The following is a 23,859-nucleotide window of genomic DNA, read 5'->3' on the forward strand; positions in this document are numbered from 1 at the left end:
GTCCTCTGGAAAGTCAAGAAGCAAAATGCCTTGTACATTCCAAACCACTGTTGCCTTGACCTTTGCTATATTAACTGGTCCACTTTTGCTTTGACTGGACCACTTCTACCTCTTGATAGCCATTGGTTTGATTGTGCTTTGTCTTCAGGATCATACTGGTAAAGCTATGTTTCATTTACTGTTACAATTCTTTGAAGAAATGCTTTAGGATCTTGATACCATTTGTTTAATATTTCCATTGAAAGCTCTTCTCTTGTCTGCAGCTAATTTGAGCACAATGGTTTTGACACCCATTGAGTGGAAAGTTCAACTTTAATTTTTCAGTCAGAATTCTGTAGGCTGAACCAATTGAGATGTCTACGGTGTCAGCTGTTGTTTGTGCTGTTAATTGTCAGTCCTCTTTAATTAGGGCATGAATAAAATGAAGTTGTTCCTCACAAATTGATGTGGGTGGTCTACTGCTGTATGCTTTATCTTCAACATTGTTTTTTCCCTTTTTGAAACAAGTTATCCATTTGTAAACTGCTGATTTCTTTGGGTCATTTCCCAATAAAGTTTTTGTAAAGCCTCAATTATTTCACCATTTTTCCACTGAAGCTTCACCATAAGTTTGATGTTTGTTCTTGCTTCCATTTTAGCAGAATTCATGTTGTTTGATAAGGTTTCTTTTCAAACTGATTTCTTTTCTTTTTTTTTTTTTTTTTTGAGACAGAGTCTCACTCTGTCGGCAGTGGCATGATCTCGGCTCACTGCAAGCTCCACCTCCCGGGTTCACGCCATTCTCCTGCCTCAGGCTCCCAAGTAGCTGGGACTACAGGCGTCTGCCACAACGCCCGGCTAATTTTTTGTATTTTTAGTAGAGACGGGGTTTCACCCTGTTAGCCAGGTGGGTCTCGATCTCCTGACCTTGTGATCTGCCCGCCTTGGCCTTCTCAAGTGCTGGGATTACAGGCGTGAGCCACTGCACCCAGCCTCAAACTGATTTCGTGCCTCCAACTAGATTCTATTCAGACACGTTATAACAGATTAGTATGTGTTTATTTTGGTGTGAAACATTTTTGAAACCCATACGTAGATTTTTTTATGATGCGCTTTCCATGAACCTTTTGAAGAACGCTTGTGTTCTGTATCTGTATTGTAAGTATATGTGTGAATGCCTTTTGAGTTAATAATTATTAAAATAAACTTTCTTAGATGTTTAAATGAATTTTTATTTTTCTCAGTCTGTGCCAGTATCACCAAAGGAAAGTCAACAGAGTAAATCTAAAATGGATGCAGAGTTTGCTATATGATTACCTAAAATGGTGATGGTAAGGCACCATTTATAGCTACTGTAGCCAGCAGTCACCAAAGTGATGTGCAAACAGTTTGATAAATACACTGTTAGGTAGAAAAGTGAAAGCCACAAACTGTTGGCCAGGCATGGTGGCTCACACCTATAATCCCAGCACTTTGGGAGGCCAAGGCGGGCAGATCACAAGGTCAGGAGATTAAAACCATCCTAGCTAACACGGTGAAACCCCATCTCTACTAAAAATACAAAAAATTAGCTGGGCGTGGTGGCATGCACCTGTAGTCCCAGCTACTCGGGAGGTTGAAGCGCTTGAACCTGGGAGGCAAAAGGTGCAATGAGTCGAGATCGTGCCACTGCACTCCAGCCTGGGCAACAGAGCAAGATTCTTTGTCTCAAAAAAGAAAAAAAGAAAAAAAAACTGTTGAATTGACATTGCCTGGCTAATAGAAATCAACTTTGACATAAAAATTGAGAACTCTATTTCATAGTACATTGTCTATTCACAAATGGCATAGGCCATAAGCTTGTCTCTAAAAACTGTAAAAATATATGATGGTGGACTTTGTGCCTTTTACTTTATCTCATCCTTTAAATATCATTTTTCATTTTTTAGGAAACAGTGCAGATCTTCGATTAGTAAAAACTTACATTGAACTTGGACTGCCTGGGGGAAGAATTGATTTTCTTATGTCTGAGAGAAATCAGGTACAATATGACAGTGTTTTCAGTGAAAACAAACATTTTTGTACCAGTTTCTACCTAAATTTTGACTTACTACAAAATGCCTGTAGTAGTAGAAATAGTTTTTCTGATTTCTATGAAATTTGATGTAAATATATATCCAGAGGAAATATATATGATTTACATTTTGACTTATGATCTCTTCACATATGAAACATTTCTAGAATTTCACATTTCTATAGAAATATTTCATTAATTAAACCATTGTAAACATCTTATGTTTCATACTGGTAGTGAGCTAAACAACTAAATAATGCAAGTATTTTAAGAACACTGAACCTTTTTTTCCCCTAGAAATTTAGTCTCTTTGCTCATTTTAATATAACAAATATTACACTCACTAACTTCTCTAAAAAAGTTGGACTTAACCATATTTTCAGTACCTAAATTAAAAATAATGTTTATATTGTTAGTTTTTCTTGTGATTATACATATTCCCAAATATAATATATGTGCTTTGCTTTCTTTTTAGAATGATACTTTTGCTGATTTTGATAGCATGACTGATCGTCTTTTGGATGAGATAATACAATATATTCAGATATATAGTCTAACAGTCTCCAAAATAAGGTATCTTCTTTAATATTATTCAATTTATTTTTATATTTCTATGAATTATAGAAAAGTTAAACAGAATTTGTGGTAAGGTTGCCCTATTCTGAAATGTAGGAGACTACAACTCAAATTAATTTACAGTGAAAAAAAGTAAAGATTTTAGGGAAAGATTTATATGAAATGTCCAAAAAAGCATTATCTGTAGAGAAGAAAGTAGGTTAGAGCTGGGGAAGATGAGGGATGGTTGGGATAACTAAAGGATACAGGATTTCTTTTTGAGGTGGAAAAAAGGTTCTAAAATTGATTATAGTGAGTTACAACTCTGTGAATATGTAAAGGCTCTGTGACTTACATATATGTATATGAAGCAACAAAAACACTTTCAAAGTTTGTATACTTTTTTTTTTTGAGGCAGGGTCTTGCTTAGTCACCCAGGCTAGAGATCAGTGGCGCCATCTAGGCTCACTGTAGTCTCAACCCCCTGGGCTCAGGCGATCCTCCCACCTCAGCCCCCCAAGTAGCTGGGACTATAGGCATGCGCCACCATGTCCAGCTAATTTTTGTAGAGATGGGGGTTTCGCTATGGTACCCAGGCTGGTCTCGAACTCCTGCGCTCAAGTGATCCTCCCACCTTGGCTTCCCAAAGTGCTGGGATTACAGACGTGTGCCACCTTGCCCAGCCAGATTTTATGACTACTGTATACGTTTGTGAGTCAGTTTTCCACAAGCAAGACATGATGATTACGCCAATATGAGTTTCATTATTTAATTAGATCTTGTTAATAGATGTAGGAGAGAAGAGTCTTTGTTTCAAAAAGGGTAGAATAAACTGACTACATTCATATCCCATCTCGGTTAGAGGAAGAAGCTGGTTCTGCGTACTGTAAACTTTTGGACAGTTTGTTTCCAACTTGAACTATAGGGAATAAGAAGAGAGATAAGCAGTTTTTACCTAAAGTCATTTTTTAAAAAACAGAATTCTGTTAAAATATGAGAGAAGGTTCAGGTTTGTTGGTTGAAGAGATTATTTTCTTGTAATTATTCATTTGTGGATCTTAAAATCTTGTTTAGCTTTTATTCGTTTATTATTTTATGATGAGAAAAATAATATTTCAACTTATTTATTCCTCCTCAAAAGTATTGTCTTTCAGGTTAGATTGTCAGTTATAATCAATCATTTCCAAAAGTGTAATCTGGTTGATTGTAAACTGTTAGCTACCATCAGAATTCCCACCCCCACTACTTTAGGAAGTTCAGTTTGGGAGGGAAGTTTGTCCTGAGCTTCTCACAAGATACATCTGCAAGCTGGTGTTTAGACAGCTCTCAAGCTGTCTTCTTTCATTGCTAATTGTCCCCAGAGAATCTTATACCATCTATTGTAAAATAACAGTAAGTAAACAGGCTCTTTTGATTTAAACCAGGGGTCCCCAAACCCTGGGCCACAGACTGGTACCTGTCCGTGGCCTCTTAGGAACCAGACCTCACAACAGGAGGTGAATGGCATTGGGGTGGGTGAGCAAGCATTACCCCCTGAGCTCCGCCTCCTGTCAGATCAGTGGTGAGCATTAGATTTGTGAACCCTGTTTTAAACTGCACATGCAAGGGATCTAGGCTGTGTGTTCCTTATGAGAATCTAATGCCTGAGGTGGAATAGTTTCATCCCAAAAGCATCCCCACAACTCCGTTTGTGGAAAGATTGTCTCATGAAACTGGTCCCTGGTGCCAAAAATGTTGGGGACCACTGATTTAAACCATTTCATAATAAAAGTGAAGTGCTAGCTACATAAATACTATTCTTTTTGCATAAGTGAAGATTTATAGTAGGAAAATGCACGTATTTTAACCTATGCCTTGAAAATATTATTAGTCAAAACCTGTCCATCTTTGAAGTATAGACCAGAGAATAAGAGAAACAGATATATACTTTCTCCAAGTTGTCCTTTATAAATACAATTTCATAATTTTGTTTGAAATGATGAGTTAATAAGTAAATAATTTGTGTATGTACCTAAGAAGGCAAATAAGTAATCTAGTCATTATATTATTATCTTTAGTATGTATTTATATCTAAGCAGTTACAAACTTTGAGTAAAAGTTTTCAGATTAATATCTTGTTTCTTTAAACATTTAAATTATATAATAATGAGGATCTTCTATACATTCTCACATTTTTTTCCTTCAAAATGTGGTATATCATTTCAAAGTAGCAGTATACTTTTACAACATTAGAAATTTTCAAATTATTAGTATTCACATCCATTTTATAGTGGATCAGCTTTGATTTTTGTTTCTAAAACTAATGCTGTGAGAAAAATAACTTTTTTTTTCCCTCTTAAAGCTTTATTGGACATTCATTGGGCAATTTAATAATTCGTTCAGTGCTTACAAGGCCAAGGTTTAAATATTACCTCAACAAACTTCATACGTTTCTGTCTCTTTCTGGACCTCACCTTGGTACACTCTACAACAGCAGTGCTCTTGTTAATACAGGTAAAAAGTTTTATTCTGTATTAAAAATATGGAATAGAGAAAAAAATGTGAACTTAGTATTTTCTAGTGTTTATTTTAGAACCAATTTGTCACACACTGGGAATTTTGTGAAACAAAAAAATGTAGCAAATTTTCTGTTTTGTTATGCACGTGAAATAAGTTGATGAAAGTCATTTTGGAAAATGGCTTGTCTTATATTGAGATGGCATTTGTCAAAACTCACAAGAGCATTGTTTTCTTTTTTCCATTAAATTCTAAATATTTTTAGTAAAGTTTTATCTTATAAACTATTTTGTCATTCCATTACTTGAACAGATAACAAACACCTACATTTAATACATTATAAAGTTATAACATTTTATATAGAATATTAATCCTAACTTTGATTCAAAAACAGTAAAGAGATATTATGAGAAGTTAATATGAAAGGTAAGACCCGAATTTTGATTAGTATTTATATTCTCATCAACAAATATTTGGAACTTGATTTGCCTTTTTTTTTTTTTTTTTTTTTGAGACAGTCTTACTCTGTCGCCTGGCTGGAGTGCAGTGGCGCGATCTTGGCTCACTGTAACTTCTGACTCCCTGGTTCAAGCGATTCTCCTACCTCAGCCTCCTGAGTAGCTGGGATTACAGGCATACGCCACCATGCCCAGCTAATTTTTGTATTTTTTTTTTTTTTTTTTTTTTTTTTTTTTTTTTTTTTTTTTTTTGAGACGGAGTCTCGCTGTGTCGCCCAGGCTGGAGTGCAGTGGCCAGATCTCAGCTCACTGCAAGCTCCGCCTCCCGGTTTCACGCCATTCTCCTGCCTCAGCCTCCCGAGTAGCTGGGACTACAGGCGCCCGCCAGGTCGCCCGGCTAGTTTTTTGTATTTTTAGTAGAGACGGGGTTTCACCATGTTAGCCAGGATGGTCTTGATCTCCTGACCTCGTGATCCGCCCGTCTCGGCCTCCCAAAGTGCTGGGATTACAGGCTTGAGCCACCGCGCCCGGCAATTTTTGTATTTTTAGTAGAGACGGGGATTCACCATGTTGGCCAGGATGGTCTCGATCTCATGACCTCGTGATCCGCCCACCTCGGCCTCCCAAAGTGCTAGGATTACAGGCACGAGCCACTGCGCCCGGCCTTGATTTGCCTTTTGTTTGGCTTGGTTTTTCCCTTAGATTTTTACCAAAATGATTTATAAGTTAGTCAATGATTCCCATTGTGAAAATAAATTGTATTTAACTCTGTCTCTTTTCATTGATCCCTGAAAATCTTATTTCTGTTTCCTTTACCACTTCCTTTTAATAACAAACCATACCATTTTTTCTGTATCCCGTTTCAAGTTGGTGATTTAAAAATACAGCCAGTTCTAGACTTTTACAGTTTGAAAAAGAGGAAATGAGAAAAATGAAGTCCTTAAATAATGTGTAATAGAACCGAACATGAATAGAATGTAGTACTTTGAATTTCATTCTTCACTAAACTTTTTCCCAGATATGTTTCCAGCTATCAGATTTAACCAATTAAAGGATTGTTTTCCCACTCTGCTCTTCCTGTTTCCCTGTCTAATATTAGAAGTAATGAAAATGGAAAGGAATATTTCATAGTCTTGAACACTAACTTGAGTGATTAAGATTTTGCTTAATTTCCTTAAGAGCAAGATGCATTTAAATATGGGTTACTGATAATATAAAAAAAAATTAGTATAAAACAAATGATATTCAGCTGTCTTTTGAAAACATTAAACAATTTTTCATTCTAAGACGTGGTCCCTTTGCAATTAGTCTATTATGTCATAACTCAACTGTAAATATAGACTGATCATTCTGCATAGGCATTTGACCTACTACTATATTTGAAGTTTTTCTTCATCTGCTTCTTTATCATTTGAACGAATATATCTAAAGGTATGATTTTTCCAATTTGTTCTTCATATGCTATTATCTGTTTTATTACTGAATGAAATAGAAATAGCAAGCCGTTCATCAGCCACCATTAATTCATGTTAACCTAAGCATGCATCTTTATAAATGTTATCAGAACATGGAAATATTTTCCAAATGTATTTTTGATTAGCCAGCAAAAATGCTAATTTAGGCAGTCATCTTTTGAAGTGAAATATATATTAAAATGAATAATCTTGGCATATGTTTCTATATGTTTCATTTCATACTTCTATGTCATATATGACTCTCTAGGTCTCTGGTTTATGCAGAAATGGAAAAAATCAGGTTCGCTTTTGCAGCTGACATGTCGAGATCACTCAGACCCTCGCCAAACTTTTTTATATAAGCTTAGTAACAAAGCAGGTAAGTATATAACAGTTTGGAAAATATACATGTGAAAACTTTTTTAAAAATCAACATTTAGCAAATAAATTATCAACATGTCCTTCTAGTGATTAAAAAAAGAAGTGTCATTCTACTGTAATTTCCTAATAATGAAATAGCAGACTCACAACTGAAACTAAGCAGTTGAGAGATTTGTTTAGTCTTTTTCACATGACTATTTCTCTTTTGTGAGCTACACAGCTACTTTGAAATTGCCCAAAGAATTTCAACATTTGTAATTCAGTGCCAGTTTTGTTAGTCTGTTTTTAAACCATGTTTCTGCATGTCCTATCCCCGCTGTTCTAGCTGTCTCCCACCCCAATCCTCACCCCTTTTTATAAACTGCCACGTTTTTCTACCTTCATATTTTATTGTATTGTATTAGATTAGATTAGATGGCTAGCAAGCATTTCTGAAAGTGTCAGAAACTAAACTGTTAATGATTATCCTTTCTACAATTCTCACTACTGGATGAATCTTACTACTTATTTCATATTAACTAATTATTAATTATATTCCCCATTTTGCATATATATTCCAGGCTTTACAACCTAAAGTTCTCAACTGCTCCTTTGCCATTTTTACTCTCTATAAATAACCTTACTTCTGACCTTATGCTCTCCCTCAATTCATCCTCGTACATCTTCCCAGCATATTTTTTCCAGTGTCCTTTGAAATCCTTATTTGAGGGAAATTTCAGACTGCCTTTATTTTCTTCAAAGAATGTTATCGCCGCTTACTTCTGAAAGTGGAGATGTAACTGAAACAGATTTTTTTTCCCCTCCTCGCCCCCATGTCTTCACTCCCCCGGCTATAGAGTGGAGTTTGGCAAACTTTTTTTTAAAAAGGGCCAGATAGTAAATATTTTGGCTTTGTAGACCATACAATCTCTTTGCAACTACTTAACAATATCATTGTAGTATGAAAACAGCCACAGAAAATACAGAAACAAATGAGCATGACTGTGTTTCAAACAAACTTTATTAATTCAAAAACAGCAGTAGCCAAATCTCACAGGCCATGTCTTGCTAATACCTGCTGTAGAAGCTCAGTTCCTCGTTTACTAAGTACCACCTAAAGTAAGGAAAATAGTCCTCTTGCTTTCTATTTCTAATTGCAATCATTACTCCTCCACTGTCATATAAAACCACTTTATTTGAGGCTTGTATCATCCAAGCTGTGATACCATCTATTCTTCTTTAATATAATGACCTCCTGGTTATCCCAGGAGAATAAAAGACATTGACAAATGTTTGTGACATGATTATGTTTGGGAAAAGATTCTCCTCTTGGATCTTAACATACTTAGATCTGGAATCATTTTTGGTAATTTGACGAGTCAGCCCTTTCGATAATTCGTTATGCATCAGCGTGCCTTTCTCAACTCCAGTGTCCCTTCATTCCACTCCATGTTGAACTCATACCCATGGCTACACTGTACTTACGAAATTTCAGCCAACATTCCATTCTATTACTGTGATGTCTTATCCTTCTTTTTCTCTCGCTCCCTTCTTCTCAGCTGCTTTTTAGACTCATTTGTGATTCCTACTACATTTTCTTAAGTCTCCCTGCCCTTCGTGCTTTTACTCCCTTCCTGACTAAAGCCTCAGACTCTATGGATTACTTTTGTCATTCATGTATTACTCTTTGTTTTTCTATCCTAGTCATCTTGCAAATCTACATTACTGTTTTTATACCTAGCCTTTGAGCTGTTCCAAAAAAGATCACACAGACACACAGAATCAGCAGCACTGTAGGTCCATGGGGTCCCTATCTAGTTATCTCTAGTTAGCTTCCTATCTATTCCCTTAGATACTCTCCCAAATTTTCACCTTTCCTCAAACTTCAGATTTTCACTGCTCCCTTCATTTCTCACAATTAGTTTTGCTTTTCCTTTCTACTTTATCTTTGAAATTCAAGACATTTCTTTCTACCTACCAATATTAACTAACCTATGTTTTCCTTTTAGTTCAGTGAAAGATTTATAATCTGTTCAAGAATAATTACCCTCTCCATTTTGGAACTCATTCCTTCTCATCAGTATCTTTAAACTCTTCCCCTTTTCAGTAATTAATCCTTTAATAGATAAAGTTATTCCCATTTCTTCCATCTTAATAATAATAAATATTTCTCTTGATCACTTATTCTGTACTTGTCCCCCTATTTCCCCTTTTATGAGGGGGTTGGGGGGTACCGTTGAACCTTTTGAAAGAGAACAGTCACTTTCATTACTTCCCCCTTTTTTTCACTTTTTTGGTTTTTGTATGCACCACTACACTGAAGCTTGCCAAATCCAGTGATCTCTTTTCTTTTATTTGAACATTAAGATATTTAAGACTACTGAAAACTCCTTCTTGAAATACTTTTCTTTCTCCATTTTTGTGGGATCCACTTCTCCTGGTTTTTTTGCATCTTGGCTTTTTTTCTGCTTCCTATATGGGCTTCTTTTCTTTCCTTGTCCCTTTATGAAAGCTGTTCTTGTGTTTTAGCCTCTGTCTTCTGCTCTTCTCACTCTGTACATTCTTCTTGGACACCATCATTCCATATCCATCTTTACCATTGGTAGCTCTCAAATATTAATATATATCTCTAGCTTGTCCTATATGCTGTGCTCTAGACTTATACACCTAGAGGCCTACTTAGCATCTTCACAGAGATGTCTCATGGGTGCTTCAAATCTAGCGTTTTCAGACAGTGCATCTGTTCCCTCTGATTAGTTCTCTGGATTCCACATCTACTGGAATGGCATCACCATCTGCCTAGTGAGAAACTTAGAAACTGTTCTTGACTCTGCTTTCTTATTTATACCTCATATCTACCGAATTACCAAGTTTTAAAACATTTAATCTTCTTAGTGACTGATGGATGCTTCTCTTCTTCTTCTTTGCCACTGCCTTAGTTCAGCTTTCATCACCTTTACTTAGATTATTGTTCAAACTAGTTACCCTTCCACATATATACCCTAGTTACCCTTCCACATATATACCCCCTTCTCCCCATTCTCACTTCCTCGTTAGATGAAATGATCATCCAGTGAAGCCATAGATTATATTGGCCATCTAATATCAAACCATACTGGTCCCATTTGAAAATCTTTCATGATGCTTTGTGGTGTCCACAGTGAAGTTTAGATTCCATGGATAAGAGCATCAAGCCCTCTATAATCTGGTCTCTGATTCTGTTTTCTTTTTATCCTACACATACATACACAAACACACACACACACACACACACACCCTTTGCTGTGGTCATGCTATTCATGGTTTTTGATTGCTTGCATTTTCTCATGCTTTTTGTATCACCCATTCCCCCTCATGTATTTACTCATCTTTTCAGAAATAATTCTGTTTATCTTGTAAAATTAAACTCTAATGCCACCTGCTATCAAAAGCTTTCCTTGATACACTATCTGATTTAATGCTCCTGTATTCTCAGAATACTCTCTATATACCTTTGGGGTTTTTTGAGACAGGGTCTCACTCTGTCACCCAGGTGGGAGTGCCGTGGCACAATCATAGCTCACTGCAGCCTTGAACTCTTGGATCAAGCAATTCTCCCACCTCAACCTCCTAAGTAGCTGTCCCATATATACTTTTATATCCCCAATCTTATGTCTCCAGGACTGATTTCATTAATGAATTTCAATCCTCATTTGCCTGCTAGACATCTCAATTTACATATCATACTAAATACATCTAAAACAACATACTGTCTTCTTTGGCCACTTCTCCTGATGTCTTTTTTTTAATGGTACTGTTCTCTCAATTACTTCTTTGAGACATCTTCGGGTCATCTTTGTTTGACCTCACTTCTTTGCCTCCCATATCTCAAAATTGTTAATATTATCTCTGAACTTCCATACCATTATAAATCAACCTTTTACCATACTCATTATAGTTTATCTCATGTCAGTTATTTTTATGTCTTAACTTCCTTTCCTTAAGTAGGATCTGTCATGACAACTCATTCCCATTTCCCACATACACATTCAGTATGTACCATAGCTCTTCTAGTATATACCGATTGAAGTAACAAATCAATCAATGATATTTTAATATTATTTTCAATATTCAAAAACAGTTTAAATATTATATAGTAAGATATAAGTCTAGCCCATATAATCAGTGACTGGTAGTTGCAAGTCCAAAGTTACTTGGATTTGTGAACTTAAGCCCTGGCCATTTAAATCTACATCTGTTTTTATCCTCATTCCTATCACCCATGTTTTCCATTCTACTCTTGAAATATTTGATATTAATATATTTAGTTATTGAACATACCACTACTTTTGAGTCCTGCTTTAGCTTTTTCAGGATTCTGCCTTAAATGTTGTTCTTAATATGAGAAAGAGATTTGGGAATGATTATTACAGGTACTATTATTAGAATCAGTGAAAGGAAAATTCTCTTATAGATTGGGTTTTATGATTTTGTTTGTAATGATACGAAGCATCAATGGTATGTTTCTTACAATATACAGAAATATATACTTGATTGATCAAATTACAAGATATTCCTACAAAATGAAACATGGCATATACTTCTCATGCGAGAAAAACAACATTAGCTAGAACCATTTTGTGGAGCTATGGAGTTCATACCCTTTGCTGACAGGTTAGGAAATGTGTGAAAGGCAGAGCTGAACATAAGTGTTCCTGAGGTCTATGTCTTTATACAGCATTATACAAAGTAAAATTTAATTAGCAATAGTAATAGCAGCATAAGAATATCTAAACTGTAAAGAAAATATAACTGTAAAGTTTTACAATATAGATTAATCCATGGCCTTCCACATCTTTACAGATATGTGTGTTAATAAGTTTCTAATTATTAACAGGAGTGAGTATATCTTTTGTACTTGAGCTGTTCTTAAGGATTAGTTCAATTTTTTTCTTTTAAGTTATTAATTTATTATTCGCCGTATAATGCATGATCTGGTTGTACTAGTCTAAAACTGTTAAGAAGCAAACTCAGACATCACACATAGGTATTAGTTATAGTTCACACACTGACTAGGCTACCTAATTTAAATAAACTCCAGTTTCCTTATTGGTAAAATGAGAATAGTAGTATCTCACAAGATTATTAAAAGGATTAAGTGAGATAATATGTGTAAAGTGATTCTGTAGCGTTCAAAACTTAGTAAATGGTAAAAAAAAAAAAAAAAAAAAAAAATGAAGAAGTGACTTAAATAATACTACTATCATAAGCTGGGTGTAGTAGCTCACACCTGTAATCTCACCACTTTGGGAGGCTGAGGTGGGTGAATTGCTTGGGCTTAGGAGTTTAAGACCAGCCTGGCCACCGGGCACAGTGGCTCACACTGTAATCCCAGCTCTTTGGGAGGCTGAGGCAGGCAGATCACCTGAGGTCGGGAGTTCGAGACCAGTCTGACCAACATGGAGAAACCCCATTTCTACTAAAAATACAAAATTAGCCAGGCATGGTGGTACATGCCTCTAATCCCAGCGACTTGGGAGGTTGAGGCAGGAGAATTGCTTGAACCTAGGAGGCGGAGGTTGCAGTGAGCCGAGATCTTGCCATTGCACTCCAGCCTGGGCAACAAGAGCAAAACTCCATCTAAAGAAGAAGAAAAAAAAAAAAAGACCAGCCTGGGCAACATGGTGAAACTCCATCTCTACAAAAGATACAAAAATTAGCCAGGCATGGTCATGCATGTACACCTGTAATCCCAGCTACTCCAGAGGCTGAGGCACAAGAATTGCTTGAACCAGAGATATGGAGGTTGCAGTCAGCTGAGGTCGTGCCACTACACTCCAGCATGGGTGATAGAGCCAGACTTTGTCTCAAAAACTAAAAAAAAAAAAAAAAAAAAAAAAAAAAAAGCCCACTAGTGCCAGGCATGGTGGCTCACACCTGTAATCCCAGCACTTTGGGAGGCTGAGGCAGGTGGATCACCTGAGGAAAGGAGTTTGAGACCATCCTGGCCAACTTAGTGAAACCCCATCTCTACTAGAAATATAAAAATTAGCCAGGCGTGGTGGTGGGCGCCTATAATCCCAGCTACTAGGGAGGCTGAGGCAGGAGAATCACTTGAACCCAGGAGGTGTGGGATGCAGTGAGCCGAGATTGCACCATTGCACTCTAGCCTGAGCAACAAGACTGAAACTCTGTCTCAAAAAAAAAAAAAAAAAAAAAAAACACTAGCATTATAGATTACAAAAATTGACTTTTACACAAACAATATATATCTATTTTAGGAAAAATTTTTTAACAAAATTTTTATCTAAATGCTGATACTACTAGCTATAAAAATTATTTGAATGACTTAAAATTGTTTTTATGTTTTAAGATTTATCTTTGTACTCACAAATTTATTAGTATATACCTGAATTGAATTAATATCCATTTTTGTAAAAAACATTAAAGAGTACTATTTTCTGGCTGGGCACAGTGGCTTATGCATGTAATCCCAGCACTTTGAGAGGCCGAGGTGAGTGGATCATCTGAGGTCAGGAGTTTGAGACCAGTCTGGCCAACATGGTGAAACCCTTCTCTACTAAAAATACAAAAAAATTAGTCCAGTGTGGTGGCACACACCTGTAATCCCAGCTACTCAGGAGGCTGAGGCAGGAGAATCGCTTGAACCCAGGAGTTGGAGGCTTCAGTGAGCTGAGATCCTGCCACTCTACTCCAGCCTGGGCAACAGAGCAAGACTCCATCTCAAAAAGAAAAAAAGTACTATTTTCTGGTAATTGTGACTAATGCATTGGTTAATACTAAAATACTTGAAAAATAATAATAGCTAATACACATGTAACATTTACCACGTTCTAGGTATGATTTAAACACACAAACATATTAGCTTATTTAACTCTCTGGGGTGGGAATATTGTCCCCACTTTGTAGATGAGGACACTGAAGCACAGAGAGATTGAATGACTTGCCTGAGGTCACTTAGCTTTATGAAAAGCTAGTAAGCATTCGTGCATGGTTCAGACTGCATCATGTTAAGCCAATAATGTACGTTTTCAAGAACTTAAGAAGCTGCCTCTAATTGCACTTTTAAATATCAACAAGTATTTCAGTTGATTTTAAAATTATAATGTTATAGAGATGGAAACAGGTGTCTCGAACTATTTCATGTGGGGTGTTAGGTTTTGGGTTTTTTGAGCGGCGGGGGGCATCATCTAATGAATTGTGAGAAATGAGTAGTCCATCCCTAGAAAGTTGCTATGCCTGTATATTTACATATAAATTACTTTATTCACAAAATAGAATATATAGGTTCACATCAAACAAATAAATGAAACAGGAAAACATGGAACAAAGAAAAAGAGTACTTAACCAATATGCTATTCTCAAGTGTTTTAAAACAATCAAAAGTGATCATTTCTTTTTTATATTTTATTCTTCTTAAGCTACAGTCTTGGATGTCCTGGTTTGATTATTGCTTCAGTTTCTTCTGAACAGCGAATTTTCTGTTGTTTTGGAAAAACCTAAAATTACTTGTCTAAATCAAAATTCAGGCTTTTGCCCTTTTGCCTTTTTTATTTAAGCAAAGCCTCTTCTGTGGGTCATCCTTTTGAAACAGTCTTTTTCTATGCAACATATCATTAGTTAATAGCTTTCCTTTTATTGAAAGCTGTTCATTATTTTAAAATGAAGAAAGCTTTTTAAAAGCCTAAAGTAATTTGTGTGTTTTGTAAAACAATTGAGAAATACTATATTTTTTATAAAATTCATAAATTTATTGGGTGAGAAATTACCTTTTCTTGTGAACACAATAGATCTGGTAAAGGGTTACAGAAATGTTACTTTTAAAGGGAAATTACCTATTTTGATTAAGGAATTACAATTATAAACATTCATTAAATTTTTATAGCAACTTTTGACAAAACCTATGGTATTCTACAGATTGCTAATAGAATATGTAAATAATTTGCAGGCGGCATACAAGCATCTCAGCATTGAATAGCAGGGGAAAGAAAGATGAAGGAGCTAGAGCAATGCGAAAAGTAAAATAAGTATATAATATACAGACATTTGATGACACCGGTGTTAAAGTAGTCAAGGTTATATTACTAAAGCAGAGAGAGGAATCATGGCCACTCTGACATTCCATGAGGGCTCAAAATAGCCAAAAAAGAACCTGTTCATTGTTGGAATTTCAAAAACAAAATATCCTTATTTTAAGATCTTCCTAAAAACAACTTGCTTAGAGTCTTTTTACCAGCTGTTGAATTCTGACGAATAAAGTATAAAAATTAAATAAAGCTCCTGCTGTCCTACTGAGGCACAAAGTACTCTTTGTATCCAGGAGATTACAGAGGGATTTAATCTTAGGTATCACTTTTGATATGTAAATAATATGTATATTTTGTTTCTGAAAGTGTGGGAAAGAACCAGCATCAGCTAACATTGTTTTAGGAAGAAAATTCATTCAAATTTATGTAAAATGAGTGAAAATAAGAATAGTTTAATATTGTTTAGAGTATATCAGTTTTAAAAGTACAGAGTTTTCTTAGCTTCAACACTATTGACATTCTGGGCTGGAGAATTCTTTATTTTCAGGGGTTGTCGTGAACATTGTAGCATGTTTAGCAGCATCCCTGGCCTCTGCCCACTAGATGCCAGTAGCACATACACTTTTCCACCCTCAGCGGTGACAAGCAAAAATACCTTCAAATGCTGCAGAATATTCCTTGGGGCAGAAAATCACCAGTTTAGAACCACTGCTTTAGCCAGTTCCAGAGAGTAAGCACAAAATGACTTAAAGTGAATTGCATTAAAACTCTGAAGTTTCAGAACAAATGAGTAGCCAGAAGAATTGGAAAGACTTTAGATTATGAAGATGAAAGTTGCAATTAAGGTGTTCATATATCAATCATGTTATATAGTCCAGAGCAATATGGAAGATTTATTTTAAACTTTTTCTTGGTAAAAAGTAACAACATACTTACAAATTTTTCTGGTTAAACCTTGTCATCCTATAAATAGGGAAATCTTGTCACTTTCCCAAATTAAAGGTAACCGTTCAACAAATAATTAGGCACTTGAGGGGCTCAGTGAAGTATTCACCCACAGACTAGTTAACTAGGTTGTCTTTGAGGAGCTAGAATCAAGGTAGGTGTAGAAAAGATGAACCTAGAATATTAGCTCCCAAAGTAGACTTCCGGCATTTTTGTTGGCTGTACTTCAACACAGATGAAGTACTGCTGTAATTCCTACCAGCACTGCACCTCTGGAGCTTGCTGTCTTCACTTTGAGTTTCTGCCTTCTGTAGCCAACACTGCTAGACAAGAAATTGAAACCAAAAGATTCAAAAAGGGCCATAATAGATTTAACTAACTTGGTTCTTGGCTAATATAAAAAGCAAACCTTCTGTGTAAAAGCACAATATTAGTATTAATACACTTGTTGAATAACTAGAAAACTGGTTACCAAGTTTAAAATGCATTTTTAAAGTACGGTACTGTCGTAAGAATCACATTTAGAAATATAACAGCATAGTGTGTTTAATCAGTATCAGAATTTTTACATTTATTTTATTATCATGGAACTGAGAGTGAAAGGGTATCTTTGAAATCCTCTGACTATTCTTTACTGATTATGCCTACTTCCACTGAGCTGCGTGAACATGAGGAGCCATAGACACTTCTTGCAGGGATCTCAGTCTAAAGCAGTAATTCCAAACCTTAGTGTTTCTCTAGAGAAGTACATCAGAATCTCGGCAAAGAGCTATTTTGAAAAATGTCTTTAATATAATTTTATTTGGAAAAATGTAATGCCTTTTATTCTTAAAAATATAGAAATCTTTTAAAAATCTTAATCAGTGGGAAATTTGTGAGGAAGTTTTAAAATGATCGTGTAATCTGGCAAATACATAATTAATTCACAGAGCACACATCTGGAGGTAACATGTAATATTGTTTATGCCTGAGTGGTATAATGTGTACTGCTGTTCCTAATACATAACAACCCAACAGAAAAAAAATGGGCAAAAGAGAAAAGAGGTAGTTAGCTACCAACAAATAAAACTAAAAATACATGTATATGGAAGGCCAATAAACAATAAGTTAATCATTTTTGCCATTAGGTTGGTAAGATTTAAAAGATGCTATACAGTATTGATGAGCGTGTGAAACAGAAATCTTCATATATTAATGGTAGAAGGAGAAATTACCTTTTTGGAGAGTACATTTATCAGAATTTTAAGAATGTACTCAACAATTCCACTTTTGGGATTTTTCCTACAGAAATCTCACATAATTAGGTAAAAGCTATTCATTGCAGTGTTATACTTTTTTTATGTCCCTTCCCCTCTGAAGTGGAATGGAATGTCCTTCGCTAGGGAAATAGGAAACATACTAAAAGTTAATCCTGGTAATTCCATGTAGTAGTTAAAAGAATGAGATAAATTTATTTATACAAACATGAAAAGCTGTCCCCAAAATATTAAGTGAAAAAAAGACATAAAATAGCATAACTACTATAATCCCAGTTATATTTTTAAAATGAAAAATAAATCGTATATATACCAAGAAAGGAATTTGGAACAAAATACAGACATGCCTTGGAGATACTGTGGATTTGGTTCCAGATCACCATAAAAAAAGGTTAGTCACGTGAATTTTTTTTGTTTCCCAGGGCATATAAAAGTTATATTTACACTATACTATAGTCCAGAATGTACAATAGTATTATGTCTAAAAAAAAAATGCATACTTTAATTTTAAAACACTTTATTGTTAAAAATGCTAATGATTATCTGAGCCTTCAGCTAGTCATAATGTTTTTGTTAATCAGGATGGTGGTTGCTGAAGATTGAGGTGGCTATGGCAATTTCTTAAATTACATCAACGAGGTTTGCTGCATTAATTGACTCTTCCTTTCACAAAAGATATCTCTGTAGCATATGATGCTGTTTGATAGTATTTTACCCATAGTAGAACTTCTTTCAAAATTAGAATCAATCCTCTCAAACCCTGCCACTGCTTTTTCAACTAAGTTTATGTAATATTCCAAATCTTTTGTTGTCATTTCAACAGTGGTCACAGCATCTTTACCAGGCATAGATTCCATCTCAAGAAACCACTTTCTGTGTTCATCCATAAGAAGCAACTCTTCATCTATTCAAGTTTGATCATGAGATTGCAGCCATTCAGTCACATCTTCAGGCTCCATTTCTAATTCTAGTTCTCTTGCTGTTTCTACCACATCTGCAGTTACTTTCTTCACTGAAGTCTTGAACCCCTCAAAGTTATCCGTGAAGGCTGGAATCAGCCTCTTCCAAACTTCTGTTCATGTTGATATTTTGACCTCCTCCCGTGAATCATGAATATTCTTAATGGCATCTGTAATGGTGAATTTTTTCCAAAAGGTTTTCATTTTACTTTGCTCAGATCCATGAGAGGAACCACTACCTATGGCAGCTATCACCTTACAAAATGTATTTCTTAAGTAATAAGACTTGAAAGTCAAAATAACTAATGGATCACTTGGGCTGCAGAATAGATGTTGTGTTAGCCCACATGGAAACATCATTAATCTTCTTGTATATCTTCATGAGAGGTCTTGGTTGAGTACGGGGATTGTTAATGAGCAATAATATTTTGAAAGAAATCTTTTTTTCTGAGTTGTAGGTCTCAACTGTGGGCTTAAAATATTCAGTAACCCATGGTGTACACAGATGTGCTGTAATCCAGGCTTTGTTGTTCCATTAATAGAGCACAGACAGAGTAGATTTCATATAATTCTTAACGGCTTAAAGTAGCCGTTTCATATAATTCTTAATGGCTTAACAGTGAAAAGTAGCCCTTTTTGTTTCCTTCAAGAACTTTTCCTTTGCATTCACATCTTGACTAACTCTTTTGCATAAGAAGCCTGGTTTTCAGCCTGTCTTGGCTTTTGACATGCCTTCCTCACTAAGCTTAATCATTTCTAGCTTTTGATTTAAAGTAAGAAACAGAGCCGGGCATGGTGGCTCATGCATGTAATCCCAGAACTTTGCGAGGCCAAGGCTGGGGATCACTGAAGCCTAGGAGTTTGAGATCAGCCTGAGCAGCACAGTGAGATTCTATTTCTACAAAAAATAACAAAAATGTACCCAATGTGTTGTCGCATACCTGTCGTTTCAGCTACCTCGGAGGTTGAGGTGGGAGGATACCTTGAGCCCAGGAGGTAGAGGCCACAGTGAGTCATGATTGCACCACTGCACTGTAGCCTGGGTCAGGGTGAGACCCTGTCTCAAAAAATAAAAATAATTAATGTGAGAAACATGTGACTTTTCCTTTCACTTGAGCATTTAGAGGCCATTGTGGGGTTATTGATCAGCCCAATTCCCATATAGTTGTGTCTCAGGGACTAGAGAGGCCCAAGGAAAGAGAGAGAGACTGGAAATGTCTCTCCCATTGGTGAAGCAGTCAGAGTATAGTTCATAAGTTCACCGTCTTATATGGGCATGGTTCATGGCATTGCAAAACAATTCCAGTAGTAACATCAAAGATCACTGATCACAGATCACTGTAACAGATATAATGAAAAAGTTTGAATATTGTAAGAATTACCAAAATGTGACACAGAGACACAAAGTGAATATGTACTATTGGAAAAATGGTGCCAATGGACTTGCTCAATGCAGGGTTGCCACCTTCAATTTGTAAAAAACATAATATCTGCAGAGCACAGTAAAGCAAAGTACAGTTAAACAAGGTATGCCTGTATAAAACTGTGATTGCTTTATAAATATTGAATTTGAAAAAGTTAAACATTTTAAGTGTACCATCTTCTGGAGTTGTAAACAATACTAACAAACATCTGGCAAAATGTTTTATTACTATGAATTTTCAGAAAGAACAGACATCAGTGACATTAAATAATGTATCTTATATAAGTAATCCAGATACAATTGAGTCTGGTTTCTGCTTTTGATAAGAAACCCTTTGTATAAACCTCAGTTAAGAAAAGTGCAAAAAAATGAGGTATGCCTGTACACAACTGTTAGCTGTGTCCTTAGTGAATGGCAGCACGGGCGGCAGTGGGGTTGGGGGAAGGCAAGAGGAGCTAGTAAAGGGGAATAGTTGAAGTTTTTTTTTTTTTTTTTTTTTTGAGATGGAGTCTTGCTCTGTTGCTCAGGCTGGGGTACAGTGGCGTGATCTCGGCTCACTGCAGCCTCCACCTTCTGGGTTCAAGCAATTCTCCTGCCTCAGCCTACCAAGTAGCTGGGATTACAGGTGCCCACCACCATGCACAGCTAAGTTTTTGTATCTTTGGTAGAGACAGGGTTTCACCATATTGGCCAGGCTGGTCTCAAATTGCTGACCTTGTGATCCACCCGCCTCGGCCTCCCAAAGTGCTGGATTACAGGCATGAGCCACTGCACCCAGCCAGACGGCTTCAGTTCTAAAAATGAAAAAGGGTAGGGCGAGAGGTAACACAGTTATATGTCACCTATCCAGAACCCTTGAGAAATACACATTTCAGGAGCCACTTACAGAATTATTAAAAATCAAATCTGTTGTTGGTCAATATATTTGAGAGCCTACTGTTTGTTCAGCACTAAGCAACAACATATTTTTAATTTTTTTCACTTGGAGAGAAATTAATAAAATATTTTACGTCTTTTTTTGAATATAGAGCACTAAAAATAGTTTAACCCAGCCTCTTCCAACTGTTTTCACATCAGCGCATCAATAGCAAATGATTATATTTTCAAAGCACAATTGGATAAGCCATTATTAGATAAACCAGTGAACCAACCAGGTTGTTCCCCCAGCAGAGGGGACCAGCCTGGGGACTTCAGCCCTACCCAGTCATCTGAGAATGCTAACCAGATCAGTTTCTGGACCCACCTATAACTGCACACCATAGGAAGTTCTCCTTTAACCTGTTGATTTGTTTACATTCATTAACAGTAGTTCCATACTACGCTGAAATAAAATGGTATTCTCAGAGATACAGATTTTAACCCTAAACTAATCAGTCTCCTGATCCCTAGTCCAATATGTCCTTTCTTCTCAACTAGACTGCCTCAACTTGGGTAAGTTCCTAGTTCCCACCAAAAGTTAGGGCCAGATTTTGATGTTAAAGACTACTTAGGTAAATTGAGTGGACCTTAATATATGGGAGCCAATATTGATATTTTTTGAGGGAAGACATATACTTTATAATTTATAATTTTAATCTGATACTTTAAACTGGGACAGACCAAAGATATGGCCACTTTTTTATCCCTCCCAGACATATTGCATAACTTAATTTTTATAGTGGATTTGGAATTTTCTAAACGTTACAATGAAATTTTTTTTAAAGAAAAAGGAAGCAGATATAAATTTAAAATTCTTACAAAAAATTAAAAATAAAATTTAACATGAAAGAAACATATAAAATAAAACTCTCAGGAAAGAAATTTATAATGGAAGTCATGAGACCAGCAAGTAGAGAATAGCAGTGATACTGGTAAGAAGAGAAAGCAACATATACTACATATGAAGCAAGCCAAACTTGATAATGTAGTATATATGAGGGAATTAATAATTAAAGCTGGCCAATATTTCTCATTGGACTAGAATAAGAATAGGCTTATAGAATAAAGAATTTAAGATAGCAAGCGAAATTTTGGAAATATAATTTGGTGTTAGGAATAGTGAATGTTAAAGTGACGCAAAGCTTTGTGTCAAGTTATCTGGCAAGAGAAGGAGGCCAGAAATTTAGATTTGATGAGCAGATACAAAAATGATAATTAAAAGCAGAGAGAATGGTGAGTAAAGAATAAAATGTCATATATGCCTGAAAACAAAGTAGGTTTTGTTTTCTCCTAAAATTACCCATCAGAAAGGAGAGTGCTGCCTTATATTCAAATCACTAACACAAGGTGATCTCTCAGTTACTTATTTTCACTTACTTGGAGAAGACATACTGGTCTGAAATAACCGTTGTATTTTGGATGCAAATTCAGGCTACCAGGTAGTATTAAAATTTGGTCAAATAAGATAAGACCTGAGAATTGACCCTTAAACTTTTAGCATTGTCTAGGTCATTGGTGATCTTGAAAGAGCAATTTATATGGAGTAATTAGGAAGAAAGACTTCTGAGAATAGGTTAAGTAAAGAACCGGAGGAAAGGAAGAGAAGGGAGACACATAGAAAACTCATGAAGAATTTTGTTACAACACTGTGCCAAGAAATGGGTAATAGAGGAGTATAAGGTCCAGGTACAGGTTCATTTATTTGGTTTTTGGGGGATTTTTTGGTTTTGGTTTTTGTTTTTTGAAACGGAGTCTCGCTCTATCGCCCAGGCTGCAGTGCAATGGTGCGACATTGGCTCATCCGCCTCCCGGGTTCAAGCAATTCTTCTGCATCAGCCTCCTGAGTAGCTGGGATTACAGGCGCCTGCCACCATGCCTGGCTAATTTTTGTGTTTTTAGTAGAGACGGGGTTTTGCCATGTTGGCCAGGCTGGTCTCAAACTCCTGACCTCAGGTAATCCACCCTCAGCCTCCCAAAGTGCTGGGATTATAGGCGTGAGCCACCATACCTGGACATTAATTATATTTTCATAAAATATGAAATCTCAGCTCATTCTATTGGAATTATAGATTTAGCTCATGCAATTTATGGGAAATGTATGCCATAAAATCCAATTGGCAAAGCCATTTCTCACTGTCAAACAGTCAACTCAAATTGACTTTTTGTCAGAAAAAGTTAGACTTTATATTTTGCTTGGTTTTCCAGAGACTTTTATACCCTAGGGCCATATACCTTAATCAGATCTGAAATAGATTGGAGAGAGAATATCTTTATCTTGTAAAGTGGGAGAAAGTCAAGTCACTTTTAGAAAAGAGCTCATCTGGAGGTTGGGATCTGGAAATCAATTTTCTTTTTTTCTTTCTTATTTTTAGAGACAAGCTCTTGCTCTGTCACCTGGGCTGGAGTGCAGTGCTGCAACCATGGCTCACTGCAGCCTGCACCTCCTGAGCTCAAGGGGTCCTCACACCTCACCCTCCTGAGTAACTGAGACTACAGTTATGCAACACCACACCTAGCTAATTTTCGTAATTTCGTAGAGACAGGATCTCACTTTGTTGCCCAGGCTGGTCTCAAACTCCTGGGCTCAGGCAGTTTTTCCCCCTCGACCTCCCAAAGTTCTGAGATTACAGGCATGAGCCACCTCGCCCAGCCTGGAAATCAGTTTTCTTAAAGCTATACACACCTGACCTGGCGCGGTGGCTTAAGCCTGTAATCCCAGCACTTTGGGAGGCCGAGACAGGCGGATCATTAGGTCAGGAGATCGAGACCATCCTGGCTAACATGGTGAAACCCCGTCTCTACTAAAAAAAAATACAAAAAACTAGCCGGGCGTGGTGGCGGGCGCCTGTAGTCCCAGCTACTCGGGAGGCTGAGGCAGGAGAATGGCGTAAACCCGGGAGGCGGAGCTTGCAGTGAGCTGAGATTGCACCACTGCACTCCAGCCTGGGCGACAGAGCCAGACTCCGTCAAAAAAAA

At 36.4% G+C, this 23,859-nt stretch overlaps 1 protein-coding gene across 8 annotated transcripts in view; it reads left to right on the forward strand.

Annotated features, from left to right (window-relative positions):
* The window catches only part of FAM135A (family with sequence similarity 135 member A), a 154,044-nt gene that overhangs the window by 124,574 nt on the left and 5,611 nt on the right, over positions 1-23,859 (forward strand). For all 8 annotated transcript variants that reach the window (XM_010371564.2, XM_030928629.1, XM_030928627.1 and 5 more), the window contains 4 exons: positions 1,908-1,999; positions 2,508-2,605; positions 4,929-5,080; positions 7,264-7,374. In XM_010371564.2, coding sequence (XP_010369866.1) covers positions 1,908-1,999; positions 2,508-2,605; positions 4,929-5,080; positions 7,264-7,374 — 453 coding nt within the window. The remainder of the gene's footprint in view (positions 1-1,907; positions 2,000-2,507; positions 2,606-4,928; positions 5,081-7,263; positions 7,375-23,859) is intronic.

Source organism: Rhinopithecus roxellana, chromosome 4 (assembly GCF_007565055.1).
Source record: "Rhinopithecus roxellana isolate Shanxi Qingling chromosome 4, ASM756505v1, whole genome shotgun sequence".
Classification (NCBI taxonomy): Eukaryota; Metazoa; Chordata; class Mammalia; order Primates; family Cercopithecidae; genus Rhinopithecus; species Rhinopithecus roxellana.